Source organism: Manacus vitellinus, unplaced genomic scaffold (assembly GCF_001715985.3).
Source record: "Manacus vitellinus isolate BGI_N305 unplaced genomic scaffold, ASM171598v3 scaffold_16_pilon, whole genome shotgun sequence".
Classification (NCBI taxonomy): domain Eukaryota; kingdom Metazoa; phylum Chordata; class Aves; order Passeriformes; family Pipridae; genus Manacus; species Manacus vitellinus.
In genome coordinates this window covers 10,926,613-10,947,433 of record NW_021939189.1, presented here as the reverse complement: position 1 = coordinate 10,947,433, position 20,821 = coordinate 10,926,613, and the positions used below count along the sequence as shown (strand labels likewise).

Here is a 20,821-nt window from a genome sequence, read left to right as displayed (position 1 = left end):
CCACGCTCGCATCACACCCGGCCGCGCCCGACGCGATGATTGACAGCCGCGGACGCCAACCGGTGCCAGAACCGCGCCCGGCCGTGTGATACAGCCGCGAGCGCCAACCGGACGTGGAGGCGGTTCGAGGGTGGAGCGGAGCGTCGCCGCGGGCCGCCCCTGCCGATTGTTTGAAAGCAGGCCGCGCATGGCCGCGGGAACGCGTTCGCGAGCTCATTGGCCGATGTAGGTGGCCAATGGCAGTTTGGCGATTCGTGGAGGGGCGGGGTCTCTCTGCGGCGCCATCTTGCGGCGGGACAGGGCGGTTGCCTGGCAACGCCCGGCCACGGAGTGACGTCATGCGCCCGCGAGCTCGGCCTCACGACAGTGTCACGATAGCGCTGAGGGATCGCAGGCACCTCCCCTGGCCCGGCACCTTCCCCAGGCAGCCTTCATAGGGTGCTCGGGGAACCCGCTCTGCCTCGAGAGCTCGATCTCCCTAAAAAATTAAAAGCTTCTCTCTCAGAACGGATTTCTTCTACAGAATTGCCTGTAGGAAGCATTACAGAAAAAGAAGAAGAAAAAATAAAGAATAAACCCCAAATCCGAAAGGTTTTGTGGACAATGGGTGTTCGTTGCAGTTTGTACATCTGTACACCCCAGCCCTGACAGGGAAGGGGAGCGGTGGGAGCGGAGGCTATTGGGTCGCTTGTCACAATTTTACTGATGGAAGCGAGCACCTAATGCCTTTCAGTGAAATTTATAGGAGCTTTGAAAAAAATCGACACGCTATGCCTTGTAAATGTGACATTATAGGCGAAATTATCTGGTTTTTCCGGGGGATTCTAGTAGCCATCAGAACAGATTAACCAATTCTCAGCATTGTGACAGGCATTAAATGACTCAGAAACCAATAACAAAAAAAGAGTCTAAATGTGTCCGACAGTTCATATTCAATTTCTCAAGAACAGTATTTTGGAAAACTTTCAGGCAACTTTTTTTTCTTTTTAGCATAATTACTTATAAGAGCTCCACACAGGATCTGCCAGTGTACTTAACATGAGATGGCTGCTCCACAGAGCAGCATGAATTAAAAAAACAGCATTAATAACTCAAGGCATATAAATGTTAAAAACAAAAAACTGATAATGAATATAGTTTATTCCAGGAAACAATTGTCTATAATGCATGGATGTGTTGTGTTTGATTTGTATCTGTAATTAGTTGGATTCTTTGCTTTCTGTCACATCAAGACATTTTGAGATACTTGTTTATCGCAGTGGCACCCAATTACCTACCTTTCCTTTCTTTTCCTTCAAAGTTCTGCTTCAGACACTTAAAAAAGATTCAGGAGCATAAAAACAGAGATTTGGGTCTTTTTAAGCTAGTGATATTCAAAGAGGGAGACACAGACTGCACCATCCTGTGATCCAAACATCACACACTGGCTGTGGATGTTCTTGTGCATTGGTAAAGTGAAAACTGATGAAGTGAAAAAAGTCCCTGAGTCAGCATCTTGACTGGCAAAGTCAAACAACTTTGATCTCATCCTATCATAACTCCAAATGCTCTTATTCTGGTCATGAGTAACTTGGATTTGTACTAAAAATAGAGACGGAGTTCAGCACATCTTCCTTCTATGACCTGTCACAAACCTCAGCTTTGATGCAAATATCAAACCAGCCCTATGCAGGTCTTTCTCTCCCCTTGACATGCCAGAGAAGTAGCTGGTTTTGCTTCACTGTTTGATCAATAAAGTCACGTCAAGCACATCATGAAGTCTGGTAAGACGTGAGAATGGAAAGGCTGTTACTCAGGGGTTTAATATTCCAGTCCCAGTTTCTTCCCAGCCATCCTTGCCAGGGCACAAAGCTCCAGCATGAGCTCCTGCTGGAGGCCTTCGCCTGTGAACACGTTGCATAGGATAGAACAGGCATAAGCTTGGGCTTCCTGTCTGAAGGCATCAAACATTCCAGATTATTAGCAGGGAATTGAACTGCTAATGTTTTAAAACCTCTCATTTCTTCAGTATATGTAATTGAGTATTCTAATCATGTTATTATTGAGGAATGAAATGCATTTTATGGCTATTGGCTGAGGATAAGAATAAAGATCTTTCCTAGTCAGCTCTAAGTGTGGCTCTTTACATTATATTTTCCCCTTCAAGGAAGCTTGTTTTCAATAATTTTATCTGTATATGACCTCTCCTCCTGTTTTCCAGAGGAAAGAGCTCATACTACAGCGTCCCACTTAACATGAGCACAGGCAAAAGAACAGAATGTATTTTTTCTAGTCAAATCTTCCAGCAATTGCTGAACTCCACAACAATTGTCTGCCTTAGGAACCTGAGCTGGTGGGCTGGGAGACAGAGAGAATTATCCCTGCTCATGCCAGAGGACATTGTTTATCTTAAAGGCACAACTTTCTCAGGCCATCACCTGGGCTACCAGTTCATTTCCCAAATCTCCCCTGCCTTTCTTCAGTTACTTATTAAATCACTGTTTCTTCAACAGGAAGCAAAATAAATCACTGTTCACTCTGAACGTAGGATTGTTCATATTTAGAGTATTTATTGTGGCAAAACAATTAATAGATTTCCTTTAAAAGACCTTTTTCCATGTTTAGGAACAAATGGACTCTACGTGAAGAGAGGGGAAAACTGTATCTTGTTTTGGAAAGAACACTGAATAAGGACACATGCAAAGTTCAAACATCTTTCAAATACATTTTGAGTTTTCTCTCAAAATGTATCATTAGTTTTGTTCAGCTTTTCTAGTTTGTAAACAACTATGTAATCAATGAAAATATATTTAGTCTACCTTTTAAAAAGATGTCTCCAGTATTAATTGATAATAATAGTAAAATCATATGCAAGACAAAAATATCAGGATCTAGCATGCTTGTCCTTCAACAAGTTCTATTCCAAAATTATGTTACATATATTAATTTCAACTTTGTAAGTGTTCATAATCTCAAATCTTTGAGTAGTCAGTGACAAAAAATGAGTAAGAAACTGGACAATCTTTCTGTATTGTGAACACTATTCATTTCAAACATTACTTGCTAGTAAAGTGCTGTTACAAGCAAAATGAAATTGTTAGTGTCTATTGAAAGAAGATGACAGTTTAGTAATATTCAAATTGTACTTGTTTTTGGCAAATAGTTAAAAGCTTAGACACGTTGTTTAACCACCCAAAACTAATTCATTATAAATAACATTGGTTTCCAATAATTCTATGCTAAAAGGCACATACTAATGTTCCAGCAGTTCATTCAAGTGAGCTTTTGTATGTAGAGTTTTAATTGTGCTTTTAAATAGTTACTGATTCGGTATGACCTCAAAAGTGACATTTGTGCATGTCTAAAATACCTTCTCACAAATCAATCTCGCACTCGGAAGGTGTAATTTCGTTAAGATTAAGATTATATGTATCTATATAACTATGCTTGTTGATCTCTATAGATCTACATAGATATACACATATACATATATTCATACATACACACACAAAAGGGTTTCTTCTGGAACAGCAGCAGAAAGTGCAGTCTATATTTTTTTGAATTGTCTTCATAATAGAAAGTTCTCGGTACAGTTTTCAGATATGAATTGTTTTGGGATTTGTGAGATCCAAGGGATTATTTGTGATATTGCATGTGTCCCATATTACTTTCTTTCCTTACAGGCTGCTTCAAGCTCACTTCACTTCCAGAGGAGATGATTGGCAAATTATTTTCCATGTGATACTGAATAAGATGACCCACACTATCAAATATATGGTCTTTGGTTCTCACCTAACGAAAAAAGCAAAAAAATAAATTTATGGTTAGATTGTGCTTAGAACTAGTCGGACATGATCCTAGCACATTAAAGTCAAAAGGCATTTGAGCCACTGAACTCACTGGAGCAGGACCATTGGCTGCAGACAGCAATTCAGATCTGTCCTTTGACCCGCCATTAGGTGACATGAAAAGCAGAGGGCTGAGCTAAAGAGACTGTATGTAGAACTGGGCTGATGCTGCAAAGGGGAATTAAATAACTTTTTCTTTTTTCTCCACAGAAGAGATATTTTTTTTCCTAAATCCCACTGAGGATTACTTTTCTGATTTACTCCCTCCTCAGAGATGTCACTCAAGAGTGACATCCTCCAGCCCTGAGCAGAAACAAGTAGAATTGAACTGACAACAAACCAGCTCTACCTTTTTTTTTTTTATCCAGAAATTCATTATTTAAGGTTAGGGTTATTTTTCTAGCAGTATAATATCAACTCAAAATTTGTGCTAAGGGTATACACTAATTATCAGCATCTGGACTAACAACACTATTTAAGTACCTCACTTCTATTTCCATGGTACTTCAGCGCTTATAAGTTCTTGAATTGAACTCTCAAACCTCCTGAAGCCACTGGCTACATTTAAATTAACCTGGATGGAATCAAATCAGTTCCACTTCCTGGAATGCATCCGTGCATTTTGATTGAAATACCTTAGCAGCATTGAAATTTCAGTGTATGCAATATTCATACCTTGCCTTCAGGATCCACCAAGAGCAGATGCTTTGCTTGCCCTCCCTGAAGTCCACTGAGGACAAACTGCCCAGGTGATGTTGTGCTCTCTCGCACCAGAAAATCCCCGTCATTGACTAAGAGGCTCTCTGCTGCTTTCCTGTTTAATTTGCCATGGTAACAATCTTCATTCTTTAGCTGTTGCTTTATTTGTGGCAGAACACAGAGACCAGCTGTGTTGCTCGTGGCACTCTGCTGAATAGCTTCGGGTAACTCTGAAATGAATTGAAGGGAAATGTATTGGACACCTCACCTAGAACTTCATCCTAAATGGATGCAAGACAGTATTTTTATAGCTTTTTAAAAATTCAAATGGTTCAGTCTTGAAGCTGTGGTCAAACCAACCTTACAGACTGTAAGAATATGCACACATGAATGCTCAAAGCCCTGCAGTGCATTAGGTAGAATTATCACACCATCTCCTCCCCTACCTTAGATGGCAAAACCTTGGGTCGCTAGGCAACAGGGAATAAAACCAGGAATTTTTCTGATGCTGTGCTGTTTTGGGTTTATATTTCTTTGAGTGTATTAAAAAGTCAAATCTTCTCTGTAAAAACAAGATTTTTGTTGGCTTTTTAGCTTTTTTTTTTAAGATCTTGTTTTTCCTTCTTCCTTAATGAGCTCTGAAGAGATTGTCACAGATCATTGGGAGAGTCATGTTGAGTGGCTCCAGCTCTGTGCAGGAATGTAAGAGAACATAGCCAACATAGCCAGAAGGGAAGGATTACAGCATGATGCATTTGCTGTGAAAAAACGAACAATTTCTGAATGTACTAAAAAAACTGGGTGGTTTGGGATGTAGCCAGTCAGACTGCAAATGATTCACAGGCAGGGTTCTTCTAAGGAAAATAAGAGGATACCACTTCTTCAATGGAATTGTGCAACCTAAGGCTCCTCAGGATATAGGCAGTTCCTTTTAGAGCATGATACAGCCCCAGGTTGGAAATGTCTCAATGGTCACAGATTTTGTTTATTGTAGTTCTGCCCAGTCCTTTGTCCACTTTCTCATGTGGAGCCAACTCCGACAGAGAAAACACTCAGTGGGAAACCATAAAAGGCAAAGCTAATAAAGTCTTTTCAATAATGAGGACAATCAGTAGCAACTATATAATTATTTAATGGATATCCACCACTTTGAGTCCATAAATCAAGTTTTAATTTGACACACATTTAATAGATACTACTGATCAAACAGTTTGATTTAGAAATTATTGGATGAAATTCAGTGGTCACTTATGGAAGAACTGAGAAAAGACAGTCACAATGATCCCACTTTGACCTTGCCTTGCATGCTACTGCCTGTGAAGCAAAGCCATCTGAGGTCACTTCCACCTTCAAGTGGTTCAGACCTTGAGCATACAGGAGAACCCTCCTCCTTGAGGCATGCCACTGTCCCAAGGTTTTGTTTCATCTTAAAGATTTGCTTATCATTACTTGTGGAACTCTGTATATTGTCATCAATCGACTACAGAAGATGAAAGGTTACTCTGCTTGTTTACTGTCGATATTTTTACTCTTTAATCCCCTTTCTCTTGAATTTAACAAGCAAAAACAACAAACAAGCAGGATAGATTTCTTCCCCCCGCCTTTTCCCTATCTCCTATGGGAAAACCCAGCCTTTCTCCCTGCACACAGATGACAAGGCCTCTTATTTTGAGGGCTTAGACAGACATGGTATTGCAGTGGGACCTACTGGGCTGGCGCAGAGGGCTCCCCTGGCTCTGTGCTGCTGCTGTACCACGGGCTGTGCAGGCTGCAGGCTGCAGGGACTGTGTGTTGATGTAACAAGGGTCGTCAAAGAGATCTGTTTTGTAGGCAGGTTTCAATACTGTTGCCTCTTTTTTTGTCTTCTGTGATCTTTCATCACAATTACCTGCAATTGGTATAAAGTATGCACAGATTTCCTTGGGTTTTCTTTTTTTTTAATCTCAAGTTTAAGTAACTGTAAAAGCTGAAATAGGAATGATGTACTTCTTCATATCCCACTAAAGTAATTCAGAAGGAAAAGAAACATGGGCAGATGAACTTGTTTTTCCTTATGGCTAGAAGGCACAAGGTACACTATCCAAAATTAATTAGAATGAAGTTTTCTGCACTGATTCAGTTCTGCTTCAATCGATGTCAGCAGTGAACTCCACACTGATTGGAAAGAAATTAATATATATGATTCTACAGAGACACAAACCATATATGTTGTTTGTTGCAAAACCCTTTCCTTCCCCTCTGCACCACAAAAAGAGCTTGTGGGAAGCTGAACAATTCTCTCTCTTGCTATTCTGGTGGACCAGGAAAGATGGAGGGGTCTGGCACTTTGTGGCTCTGGAGAGCCAAAGCCACATCTGTCAGGTCAGGATTCAAGCCTAGGAACAGGCTCACAGAATATCCCCTGCAGGGTATGAAAATAATAGCACTGCAGCTTGCCAAATAGCAGGCATATTTTTGCTCTTCAGCAAACGTTTTATTCATAGATCTATTCATTCATTCTTTTATTTGTTCACCCTCTCTTTGTAGAAACCATTTGATTCTCCCTCCCTTGAATCGGAAATAACACAAGAAAGTGAAGTATCCCCTGCAGACAGAGTAATGGATCACTTCAGAGCAGTGCAGGTGGGAATTCAAAAAGGACCTCATTGTGCAGGGAAAGAGATAAGCTGAGGAAATGTGCTCAGGGCGTCAGTTGTGGCCAGGGAAGACCAGAAAGAGATGGAGGCTGATGATCTCCTGGGGTCCCTGAGAGCAGGTTTTGCTAAAGGCAAATTGATCCTGGGCACAAAGCTGCCTAAGGCAGGGGAAGGGCACAGTCACACTGAGAAGTCAGTGATGCTGAAGCCAAGGGACCAGGCTCTGTCGGAACAACAATCTGATACTAATAATTTGGGTTTCACTGAGCATTTGTAGGGGGAAGGGGTATATTCAAAGACTGAAATGTAATGAAGTATCTTCCTTTTTCAAAGGGTATGAAAAAAGGGAATAAAACAACAAAGAGTATGAAAGAGAATTAAAAAAACAAAGAGCTACTGTACAGTGTCATGAGAAGTAAAATAAGACTGCCAGCAGACATGAAGATAGATTAGTGGCCTTTAGAAAAGCTGTAAGGCTTTTTTGTCTGCCCTTCATCTACGGAACTAAAAATGACCCACTAAATAGAACACTTTTCACCATTGTATCGAAAGCCAAGGGACAGCTCTTTCAGGCAGCCTGCCTTGGTTAATTCTGCTTATACATGAGAAGGAAAAGAGAGTACATACCCACAGCTTTGTTTTCTTCTGGACAATTTTCATATATATTGATGAATGTTGGGCTGCCTGCCTGTAGAAAAATTGTAAAAACAGTCACACAAAGCAGTCTCTTAGAAAACTCAGGCAACTTTAAAACATTCAAGCACTAGTTAGTTAACATACTTATAAATGTCCCTTGTGATAAAAACAAGGAGAAATAACTACAGGTATCACAGTTTGAAAGTGAAATGGTCACCAAGTTGTCTTGGAATGGGAACTGAAGGGAAAAACACAAGGTAACGCTGCATGGTAAACAGGCATTTTCATTTACATGCCACAGGGTAACTCCTTGGAACAACTGGCAAGCTTCAGGTGCAAACTCAGAATACAGTAAAACACTTTTAGAATTAGAGAACTGGAGAGGCGGAGACCACCAGGCCCACAGCCGAGATGTAGAGTATGGTTGGTGTTCAAGCAAAAAATGGAGGGAGCAGTAGCACAGCAACACAGAGCAGCCTGGGAGCAGTGGCCACCAAATACAAGTAACACTTGGGAGCAGCAAATTTTTAGACAGAACCAACTGGATTCCAGCAGGCACATGAGTGTGCTCCCTCTGAACAAAGCAGTGGTGCCTGTTTTCCTGAATGGGGAAAGGATGGTGTTCCCAAGGATTCGCTCAGCAGGCTGTAAAGTCTGTGCAGCCAGTCTGAACTTGGCTCTTTTTACTCCCTGATTGGTTTTTATTCCTCACTATCCCAGACAAGAGCCACAGATATCTGCATCTTCTGTGGCTGATTTAACAGAGCCTCTTGAAACACTCCAAGAGTAATGAATGTTGTGTATGTATTGCAATCAGTTGATGTTGTATGTATAAGTTGTAGAGCATAATGGAAAGGATGAAATATTTATCAGATCACAGAATCAGGAGCCAGGAGGTCCCAGATTTTGCAGATGTTCTCTCAGACAAGCTATTTAAATCAGTATCTATTTTCTTCTTACAGCTAACGAGTGAACAAGGGAATATTACTTGGTCTCCTAAAAGTACTCTAAGGACAAACCAGTTAATATTCAGAAAGTGCTTTGGGATTCAATTATGTACTAAGCATCATTAAATCTAGCCTAAAAAACCTTTTCCCAGGATAATCAGGACCTGGTTCTGATGTTAATGCCATGCTTTAACACCACAGTAATGAATAATAATTTTATTATTCATTCCCATAATAGGCAACGAATATTTATCCCAGAAGATGATGTACTTACTGAGCAATACTGCTTTTTGTACTGGAAAGGACACTTAGCCCTTTGGTCTGTTTGCACTTTCATTCTCATGTCTAACACTCCACCGGTGGGAGGCTCCTTCCCTGGAATTTCGTTGTAATATTCATGATCCTGCCTCTCCTGTGAATTCCCAGCTGATCCATTAGTATTTGCTGCCTCACTGAAAAAAAAAAAGGGGGAAAAAAATCTACTGATGTAATCAATTGCTTTCTAGTGTAGGCAAATGTCCCCAGTGTCTGCACATTGCACAATACACAGATCAGCCATATGGAGGCTGTAAAGGGCTTTGGGCCTGAACTTTCAGAGCTGTTTATTTTTCCAGTTACTTCTTCCTGAATTGAAAATTGAGTCATCTCAGTTTGGGGTAAAGGGAGGTACCATTATTTCCTTAGCACTGGGAAGCCCAGATACCTTTTCTTTGACTTGAAAATGTAAGAGGTACCTACTGAAGCTTTTAGAGAAGAGTGTCAATATATTGTTCATTAAGGTATTCAAAATTCTGACCATTAAACTAATTCCTCTGGCTTATAGGCTGAACTGTATAAATCTAAGAGATTGCTGGGGGGCAGACAGACCTACAAGAGGAAATTAAAACCTCATGGCATTTAATCAGACAAGCCTATAAATGGTTTAGAAAATCAAATACTGCTACCAAAAAAAAAAAAAAAGTTGTTTTCCTGAGTGGAATGTACTCTGAATTTAATAACCATAATCAATATAAGTGTTCTGTCTCAGCTTGAAGAAAACACTGAATGACATGAAGGAGAGTGCCCAATGTTTTTCTTGAGCTAAACCAGAACGATGACAGTTTAAATGCACAGCTGATGCACTGCAAAGCAACTAGGTGCTTCCTGTACTGTCTCCGGTCCCAAAATAAAAAAACTCATCTCAAATCTTACTTTTCTGATTAACAAGAGTATAATTGGATAAAAGGCCTCGAGCAGGAAAGAGATAAAGTTCAAGTAGTTGATTATGTGATATGTAGTGCAAGTATTTGATTATGTGATTCATAGTAGTTTGGAAGGGAGTGACTCATTCACACAGCAATATCCGACTTCTCTGCCCGAGGGCTGGCTGCAGGTTATGCTCCAGGAGGAAATCTAATTAGCCTCTGCCATTTCTCCTTGCTCCTATGATACTTGTGGCATAACCTAGCAGAGTTTCATAGGAAAGGCTTTTCTGCTGGTTACTGCCCCAGGGAAAACAGACCAGTATTAGCAGTGGAATGGCAAGAACCACTATATACACTGAAATAAATATAAGCTGGAGTTGCTCTTATGTAATAAAACCAGCTCTGCTGTGTTGCATGAGGCACTGTACCAGGGACACTGCCTGCACAGGGCTCCAGTGCTCAGGATGCAGTTAAATGGTGCTACAGCTTTGCCTGCTCACAGGAGGTAGCAGGCAATCAAATTTGGTGTTACAGTAAAAGACGCCTGAGAAAAATAGGCATGGCTAACCTGTGAGGAGAGCCATAAATTAGAGCAAGAACTGTGTCCCCAGTGCAATGGAAAAAGGGTAATTGAAATGGTGAATCGTGGTCCAGAAATTAATCTAGGCCCTGTATTTTGGGCAATGTGCAGAGGACAGGGCTCCACACTTCCAAATGCCAAGTGCTGGCTGTGTTTATTTCAGTACATGAGGCTGATGTAAGTCATGCCAGGTGAAACCCGAGGCTGTTGCCAGGGCATAAGCAGAATAGCAGAAAGGTGAATTAAAATGGCTTTTTTCCCCACCCCACACTTTCTACAGCTGCAGGAGACTTAAACTTGGCACAGGTCAGGACTGAGCTCAGCCTGTGTGTGTGTGTGTGTGTGTGCTATTTATAGAGCTGAACTTACTTGGGCAGAGTAATTTGAACATTTGTTCAACTTGCATGACTTAAGGCTGTTTTATCTAAGGAACAGTACAGCTACATTCTGTGTTTTGCACCTATACAAATGTCACAGAAACCACTGGATTTCATGGAATAAGCTAATTTTAATCTATTATACTCTGCACATACAGACATATATTACAATTAGCATATGTCCAGAAAGCATATCCAAAGCATCTTACTTATGAACCACTCTGTGTAATGTATTATTTTCCTGAAAAGTACTAAAGAGAAGGAAAACAGCAGTTAAGTGACTGAGAATGTGCTGACCTTTCATTAGGTGTAACCAGGCTGGATGAGTTCTTCAGGTACTGTCTGAAGCGGAGCTCAAAAGCCTGCCCTATGGTGTTTATCACCTCCTGCGCCATCCCATTGGGACATTCCAGAATGTGGCATGCTGCAAAGAGACACCTTACTTTAATTACTTTAATTACTTTAAATGTAATTTATAACAGAAAATTCTTAAGCTTATCACAATAAAAATGGGCATGAAAATATGCACGTATATAGCTTTAGGACATTATACAGACTGAGACTGATCACATGCTAAGGACATTGCTCTAGATATATTAATCACAGTATCATCTTTTTTTTTTTTTTATACCTCAATAAAAGAAACTCTCCATTTATGCTTCCTGCATCTTCTTTTCTCCCTGTGCCTTGCAGTAAGGAGCAGCAGGGGAGAGAACCAGCCCTACCAATGTGCAGTTTTCTTGTGAAACACCATGAAAACACAAGTATGGGCAGCTGTGGCAGCCTGGGGCTGAGGGCTGGCAGACCAGACTGTAAGGCTCCAGCCCAGCCTCTCCAGAAAACATCCTGATCTTATGAGCCACCCACAGCACCTTTCTGTGAGTCGCCACTACCAGCTTCAGAGCCATCAGCGGGGTTGCTCTGAGAATTGTCTGGCATGAAAGAAGCAGCCAAATTCCAGTCTTTCTTTTACTGCCCACAAACAATAAGTGATGGAAAGGGATTTTATCCCCTGGGTTGGCCTCCAGAGGGGAGAAGGTCTCGTACACCTGAGTATATATATAAATATACACCCCTCTGCCTTCTAGCAACGTAGCCAGAAGTCTGGGTTAGATGAGGAGGCTCATTCACTACCCTTTCCTCACCTGGAAGTTGTCCCAGAGCAGGGAAAACTCCTACCCCTGCATGGAGCCAGCAGCTGGTACAGCTTTAGCCTGACCTGTAGATTCTCACTTTGTTGCACAAAGAACATGACATTTAAAGCTACAGCCTACATACCATTAGCCCTATCCATACAGACAGAAATTGTACAGAATATTGAGCTGTTCAGTAGCTTTCTTGTTTTAACAGTCAAACAATTTCTTGTTACATACAAATAAAGCAATTGTATAAACACATATAACAATTTGATAATTGTTTCAATACCTCTCTGATTAACAGGATCTTTTGCTACATATGCAACATAGTCTGTTGTATCCTATGGGAAAAAAGACAACAAATGTATTGAAAATTATCATGATGAACCACCCTACCACCATAGCAAAGCAATTGAGTATAGACAGATATATTTTTAGCTTTAAAATGTGTGCTTCCTTCAGGGAAAGACCACCAGAGGTACTGGCAGAGTGAGCTAAGGCAAACATCAGTGACACTCTAGTGGCTGTGGACACAATTGTCCCATGATCTTTTCCTTCTAAAAAACACACCAGACCATTTGGCATTCTTTGGGTCTTCAATAAACTGTGTATTCAATTCCAGCTCTGCAAGCAGAGTAGAAACACAACTGGTGCCTCATCAGCAGGCAGTGCTGCTCTCTCCCACTGCTCCCTCAGAGTAACTCATCAGCTTTTGGCTGGGACAGCCCTTATCAATATCACTGGAAGGTATAAAGCAGTGCTAATATACTGTAAATGACAGTGCTAATATACTGTAACATTTCCAATTTGTAGCATGAAGGCTGAGTTTTGAAAGAGTCTTAGAGAAAAGTTAAACTTTAAAATGCTGCAGAATAAAATAGGTATCTGATCTCAATTGCTGCTGCCCAAATTTAGTCTGGCTACGATCAGGTTAAATTACTCTGGATCTCAAAGCTGCTGCTGAAATCAGACAACCACAGTATAATCAGTTGTCTGTTTCTGATTCTCCTTCCAGCCAGCACTGAAATAATCCTCTTTTTCTAAGCAAACTGAAAAGGGAACTGGAATAGAAAAATCAACATTTCTAGTCATACCGCAAAAGCAAAGAGTGGCCTGATAATTCAGTGTTATAGTAAAATTGGTGAGGTAATGAATAACATTCTTTTAATTATTAAACATGCATTTTGTTATTTTGGATCTTTAAGGCGGGATGGGGAAAATGCAATTCACAGCTTAAAGGCATAGCTCTCTTGAGGGAAGATGCAATCAGCTGGCAGGAAACAAGGCCCCATTTGCAATATGCACAAGAACAATCATTTAATAATTCACAATGAATGACACAAGAGGCAGGTCTTGGGGCAGCAGAACTTGTCCTAGATTATTCTTTTTAAATCTCCAAAGTTAATGTCATTAAAACAAAGCAAGCTAAATATTTCTTATGCATCTAGTGAACTCAATTTCCTTCCTTTTCCTCTCAAGTTTTTTCTTAAAGATCATAAATATTTTAAAATAAATTAGATCTAGAGAGCAACCAGAAACTAACGTAACTGGAGCAGTACCTGCTATTTGTATGTCTTTGTAGTGTTTATGCACATGGCTGGATGACTTTGCTTTAAAATAAAGCCAGAAGAGGCTTAATTTTCAGGCAGAATAGTGTTACTCCTTAACTGCCCAGAGCGACACTGAACTGTGCTTGGACCCTGAGTGCAGGGGCAGGTGGATAGACATGTCCTGGGAAAACTGTCTCCCATTTTAAATGTAAAGGGAATTTTGAAAAAATTACCTGAACAAGACACCAAAATTTCCCATTATGTGAAGGGCCACTAGATTTATAGTTACCACTGCTGAGCAAGACCTCTATTTTATATATCCTTCCATTAAGAAGTGTCACCAGCTGCACCACCAAGCCCATTTCCTGCAGCACATCTGTGTGCAAGCACATCTCTTGGTGGTCCTACCATTAAGTACTTACCAAACCCAGCCCTATGTAGCCTGTGGCATCTGATGGGATCACTGCACAAGACCAATGCAGGATCATAATATAAAAAAAGACTGAAAAAGGGAAAAAGGCCCTGGAGAATTACTCATCCAACCTGCTTAGCTGAGGTCTGAAAACACATACCTGAATTTTTCAAACTGGAAATGTTACATAAAGACAAACCAGACAACCAGCATATGGGACATGGTAAAAACTTCAAAAGCAAGTCACCTTAAGGACATATTTAAATTGTTTAACTATTTGGGCATTAACATGGTGATGCTCAGTACAACAGCATGCCATCACTTGGAGCTACTTGGAACTCCATATCAGGAAGGGTCTGCAAAGTCCAAGGACTCTATAGTGCAGCATGGTGTATTAGGATAGCACAGGCATCTCAAGGTGAAATTTGAACTTCTTAGACTCTCAAAATGCCTTAAGCTTTAAATGGGATCTTTAAGGATGTAGTACTTTGGCACCAGGCCAGTGCTGCATCTCCCTTCTGGGTGCAGGACTGACAGCACAGAGACTGCAGACATTCTTCCTGCACACTTTCCAGCCCAGCTCCAGAAAGCTCCAGTTACATCACCCACATGCCCTTCCAAAGAAGGGCTGTCAGCCACACAGCACCAGTTCCCAGCTTTTTTCTCCTGACTGCTCCTAAATCCAAAGAGGCAGATCTGTCATTTTCCAGTCAAAGTTGGATCTGGCTTCCATCACAATGTCATCAAAAGCAAGACCCAAAGAGCCTTCACTTTTCCCTGTTTCATAACATAAGAACAGGGAGACATTTAACAAAATTGAAGGGCAGAAAATTCAAAACTGATTTAAAAAGTTCATGCCACATGGAGGGTAAAATTTGGAACACTGGCAGGGCTGGGTTTGTTTATAGATGACATTTCCTGCTTACAATCATTGCAGTAAAGAGTTTGGAAGAGGATGGAAAACCTCTTGCCTGAAAACATTAATGACTACATAACTATGACACCAGGAGGAACAGCCCTATCTGAAGGAAAAAGGTGGTTATGCCACATCTGTCTCATAGGAGTTGTTTGACTCAAAATTCATCTGGAAGTATAGAGGTGCCAGTGCTGACCACTTTTGTGACAGGTATTGGATTACAGGGATCTGTAATCCAACCACAGTACTGATCAATTCCTTTGTTAATATTCTTATTTTTAGATCCCCAAATCAGAGCTCTTTTTCAGTCCCAGTTCCTCAGTTTTCTTGTATTACTGGTCACAATCCAGAAGTGTGGTGTACTCTGTTAGTGTTTGTGGTAGGAAGGGATGAAGCAAATTATTTGCAGTTACTTTTATTCTCATAATAATTTCATTATACCTGCAGAAGTGTATCCTATGAATCAATACTTACTGGGTCACCTCCAGAAGCAAATGAGATGGACTGCATATGATGGTTGGCAATAATCTGAAAAGCATAACAAACTAGTTAAACATGATCATAGGCCACACCTTAGGAAACAGCAGAGCATATATCTTCCTAGAGCAAGCAATTAAGTTCATGACAACTCAGTCCATTAATACATGAAGAGAAGGAAGGAGATAAAAATAGGAATAATTTTGAGACTACTCATTCATGTTTAGTAATGTCTAGCTCCCTGAGTAATCTTCCTTAAAGAGTTTTCAGAATTAATTCAATCACCAACTTCTAACCTAGTCAGGATGAAGCTGAATGAAACTTTGAAGGGGGAGTAACTGCAGACACTTGCAAAGTCTTGGGATATGAATTAATTTTAAAATTACCAATAATTTTGTTTAAATGTTTGATGTATATAATGGTGGTGTTTTTACAAAGAGGCCCATTGATAGTCTGATCATATTCTCTCTCACCATTAGCACCAAACTGTTACCTGGCAGAAATTTCACAAGCTAGATCAAGCATCAATTCTTCTTGGTTTCAAACACTACCTCATCTCTGGAGACAAACTGTTTTTTATTATAAAATCAAGTGCAATAAATTATTCAGGTGTGAACACAATGAAATATGCTAGGTAGCAGCACAAGACTAGAATAAGAATAAACAGGATTTTCCATTTGAAAAGGTCTAGTAACTATTTCAAGACAGTGCCCTGCATGTCTGTGTGTGCAATGACCAGCACATCAATGTATTTGGAAAGAGATCTGTCCACCTGGTACAAACAGGAACAGGTTAAAAGGGCCACGTTTTAGCTGCCAAACCCCAGAGCTTCACCTGCTGTAGGGAAGCTCTTTCCTGCTGCACCCAAAAGGAAACCTTGTGCCATAAACCCTAATCCCTCCTAGCACGGATGTCCAGTGGACAGGAGACCTCTGTGGTACAGACAAACCCCCAAGAGCTGCCTGATGCTCACTGTGGCATCAGCTCAGTGCAGGGACTCCTCAGAGCCAGTGAGCCAAAACTACCTCTCTGATGTTCCCCTGCTCCAGCTTGGAGCAAAAGCTGCTGCTGGCCCAAGGCGAGATCATTCTGGGAGCTGAAGCCAACAGGAATTAGGTGGGCAGGACAAAGTTCCTCATCACATCTGCCAAGAAGGAAGTGAGCACACCCCAGTTCCAGGCTCTTAGGAACACACCTCGATGAAGCCTAGAGACTTTACATAGTGTAATTGATTGTACATATATATTATCCAGCTGTAAAATAGCTTTGAATGACACCAAAGCCAAGCTCTCACTTAATATTTATATCCTTTTCTTTTTCCCCTTAAGACTAGTCAGAAAGTCCAGTCAGAACTAGTGCCTTTTTTGTCAGGCACTGAGGCACTGTGCAGGCAGACACACACACAAACAGTTTGCCAAGTGCTTAAGGATCCCCCCATGGAACAGACCACCATAAACAAAAAGGGCATGTGCTGCACGTCCAATTCCCCTAAAGTGCTTTCATTTTTAAATGCAGAGGCATCATGTAATTCAGCTTCACTAGGCATGCACAAGTCTGCTAAAGGGTGCTGCTTTCCCTTTGAAGGGCCCAGCCTTTCCTTCAAAAGCCACTGAGGAGGAGAAAACAGTAGCATGGATAAAAGGACACTGATTACATGTATCCTACCTGCTGAGTGTCAACATTAATCAAAGTGAGGCTGCTTGTTGAAATGGTCAGCTTTATATTCACACCAGAAAACTGAAGGTTACTTTTGCCAAGTACAGAAGACAGAAACTTCACTGGAGGCTGTGAACGAAGAAACAAAAGAAAGAAGCTCTCAGGTGAGTCTGTCAGGGGCAGAAACATATCAAAGTCAAGCAGCTTTTACAGTATCTTATTGAGACTTTCAATGGAGCAGGGATAATGGCTTGATCAAATGCAAATAGATCTTCTAACAGACATCAGCTCTGAATACAGTACTGGTAGGCATGGTTTTTATGTCAATAATGGGAGAAAAAGTTTTAAAGTAAAATCCCAGTGAGCTAAATGTTATAGCTGGCTCAGTAATTCAGAATGTGTAATTTTCTTTCAGAACTCTTTGTTTCCTGAGAATGAAGTGCTTCTGTGTAAAACAAGAAATTCTCTCCTGTATTCATTTTTCAGGAGTAAGTTCATTCCTCCCAAGCTCCACAGTTACAGAAGGAAATCAGTAAGTTCCTCTGGACACGACCCAACAGTAACCACTGAAGTTGCCCCTCATTGAATCCCAGTTACTTAATAAAACCCATTAAACACTGCCATTTTAGTTGTGTTTAATTTTTTATATATATAAATAAGAAGCAGGTGATCCTCCAGTGAATCAGCTCCCTTTTGCAATCCAAAAAACCACCCAGTTCCAGTAATTTGCCAGCCAAAACCTAAAACCTGTAAAGCACCAAGCACTGCAAGGGCTGGTAGAAGCAGGAACTCTGGCAAAGCATTAATCCTGAAGAAAATAAAGTAGGGCATGGCCTAAGCCCCAAACCAAGCAGGCTAAACACCCTGTTACCAGCACTTTCATGTTACATATAGCGAGTTCAGAGGGATGAATATGTGCTGAATCCAGTGTGGACTGAAACCTGTTTGGGAATCATGTATCCAGCTTACCAAAAACAGATATAGAAAAATTAATTGTTCAGCTAAAATTGTATTTACCTTCCGCTTTTTTATAGCTCCGTTTGTACCTGATACCGCTTCACACAGTCGGCTTATTGCTTCCCTGCAAATAAAAAAACACAGCACAAGCTGTTGGATCATTTCACATTCAGCATCTGAAACAGAGCCAGCAACGCTGCAATTAATTGTTATCAGCCACTTCTAAACGCTTAAATCTTCTGGAAGGTCTTTCACAGTTGTTTTTCTTTTTTCTTTCCTCCCACTGTTAAAAAAACCCCACAACTATTTAACAAAATACAATGATTCAACAGCCTGGCTTAGGCTGATTCTTTTTCTTCAACAAACACATCAGATTCACCTAAGGAAAGTTTGTTTAAAAACCCTCAAACATAATTAACCACAAGACGCTCAAACATCCTCATGCCTTCAAATCCTCTTTCTCGGTATGGTTGGTAGGTCTGCTGCTTGGCAGGAGGGGCTCCTCCCTGCTTAAATCCTTCCTCTTTAGTGCAGCAGGTGCATGATGAGGGAGCCCAGCTGGGGGCCCTGATTGCCTTTCTGGGACTTGGGGTTTCTTGCAAAAAAAAAAACAAAAAAAAAACCAAACAAAACACCAGGAAAAAAGTGTGGAGGCATGAGTGGGGAGGTGTAACCAACTCCTCCAGTTCTTTTTCGGAACTGAGGTCTCAGTTCATGTATTTCCATCTGTGTCAGGAGTTTCCCAAAGTAGACATTCTTTCTAGCCACCCATCATCCTCTACAGGTGCCTCTCAGTTAGGGCAGCAGAAAGGTAAGGCATAAAACACTTGCAGTGTTCACTGGTCTATATTCAAGGCAGCTAAATCACACACAGTATAGCAGAGTGGCGTGCTGTGCCTATTTTCCACACTTGAACAAAGCAAATTCTGGTCTATGCTCAGGCAGGTGACTGGTTTGGACATGCAGTAGAGCACTGACTGCCCTGACTGAGGTCAGCACAGCAGCTGGAAAAAAACTTTTTGCAGGCAGTGACAGGCTTTTCCTGACTGATACCTATTGCTCTGGAGTCAACAGAAAAATGGTGCCCCCTTCCTGGGCTGGAATGTGCTTGGCAAGTTTTCTTAACTTTGCCTGAACATCCTGGTCTGAGCCACAGCCCCTGACCTCTCCAGCTGTCCTGGCCCTGAGCCACAGGGCCTGTCACCCTCTTGGGCTTCGGGTCCCACATCAGGCAATTCCATTTTGAGGCTGTAGCCTCAGCCTTCCTCTCTTGGCTGAATTCAGTTGGGCTTCCAAGGGTTGGGATTTGGTTTTGTTCTTAAGAGGAAGGGAATTAGTTTGTTTAATTATTTGTTTATGTTACTGGATTATTATCCAAAGAGCTTCTTAGGAAACGAGCTAGTCAGGAAAGTTTGTCTGTTTTCAGATCCTGGCGCGCGTGTGGGAGGAAAATGCCACTGGGCTTCATTTCCTGAGAAAGTTTTGGTTCAGAAGGGCTAAAAAATATCAGGAGACCACACAATGGCAAGAGGCTCCCGCCATCCCATGAAGCAGAGGTGCCCCAGTGAGGAGTGTGGTCCCCCCAGGACCCTGCGTTGTGCTGGGGAGCAGATCAGAGAGGAAGCAAAGCCAGCACAGCGCTGGTGAAGCCCAGCATTGCTGCTGCTCCTGCTCATCACCCCGAGCTGCTACATCAGTGGCCTGTGTGGTTAAAGCCCTGAGGATCAGTGGTGTACCTTGAGTCTTCTTGTCAGAGAACATCCTGGGAAATCCAACCTGGAGACTGTCAAATGAATGGAAACCTCACCCATGGCAAAATGATAATAATATGATTAATACGTTCTGAGCAAAAACAGCAGGGAAGAAGAGGGGCCTCATTGAGGGCTACACAAGATGGGTCAGAAACCCAGCCTTTTAAACATTGCCTATTTTTAGCATTTTAAAGCAAATACTTCCCCCTACACAGTTGAAAATATGTTTTTGAAGTGAATTCCTGGTATCCTTGTTTAACTCCTGTTTTATATAGCTGTTACCAGTAGAAAGGCCAAAAATAAAAAAAGATTAAAAAATAAAAGGCAAAGGCATCGTGCAGGATGATCTTGCAGATTCCAATAATCAGCTTGGAAAATGAGAACTCATCTTCTCATTCAATATTAAAGGAAATTAAAATCAGAGCCAAGACATTAAGGCTACTTGGAGTCTTCAAGTCTAGCCCTACCTAGAAAGAAAACCAGATACTAAACAAATTGGAAAAACAGGGAAGTCATCTCTTTGGTGACAAATGAGTTCTCACATATGCAAGGCAGCCCATGTGGGTTAAGGAGTTGTAGGCAAAGTTGCCAGCCATGGAGCTCCTTCTTGTACAAGCCAGTGTGGTGGCTGCCCAATTAACCACTCTCTGAAGCACCTGTCCAGCTAAAAGGAACTAAAAAATAGGCAAACCATTTCTACTTAATAGTTGCTATTACAACCTTTGGGTAGGAGAAGTTATCTTCTCACAGACGTTTCTTGCTGCATACCTCTGGGTGGTTTTCCAAGTGGTCAAACAAAATTTTACATTACTTTAAAGGTGTGAAATGCAGCAGCTTGGTAACACCTGCTGCTGTGACTGAACACTTCCTACCTGCAGTCATTTCCATGAACTAGAAACTGCACCACACATTAGGAAGAAAAGAAACTCTGGATACATCCGTAATGAATTGAAATGGGATTTACTGTATCTGTGCTTTCTTCTGGGAAATCTGCTATTAATTCATTCTTACAGCCATTTATTTTCAAATAGTTGCTTAGACAAGTCTCTGCTTTTAATCTGCTGGATGGTACACTCGTGC

General features: G+C 41.3%; 1 protein-coding gene across 1 annotated transcript in view; it reads right to left on the bottom strand.

Moving 5' to 3' along the window:
* Positions 1–2,537: 2,537 nt before the first annotated feature.
* The window catches only part of SHC4 (SHC adaptor protein 4), a 31,442-nt gene continuing 13,158 nt past the window's right edge, over positions 2,538–20,821 (bottom strand). The window contains exons 3-12 of the mRNA XM_008925428.3: positions 18,051–18,114; positions 17,043–17,162; positions 15,375–15,428; positions 12,312–12,363; positions 11,184–11,310; positions 9,020–9,197; positions 7,790–7,850; positions 6,235–6,414; positions 4,503–4,756; positions 2,538–3,771 (exon numbers count right to left, since the gene is read on the bottom strand). Coding sequence (XP_008923676.1) covers positions 3,616–3,771; positions 4,503–4,756; positions 6,235–6,414; positions 7,790–7,850; positions 9,020–9,197; positions 11,184–11,310; positions 12,312–12,363; positions 15,375–15,428; positions 17,043–17,162; positions 18,051–18,114 — 1,246 coding nt within the window. The 3' untranslated portion in view covers positions 2,538–3,615. The remainder of the gene's footprint in view (positions 3,772–4,502; positions 4,757–6,234; positions 6,415–7,789; positions 7,851–9,019; positions 9,198–11,183; positions 11,311–12,311; positions 12,364–15,374; positions 15,429–17,042; positions 17,163–18,050; positions 18,115–20,821) is intronic.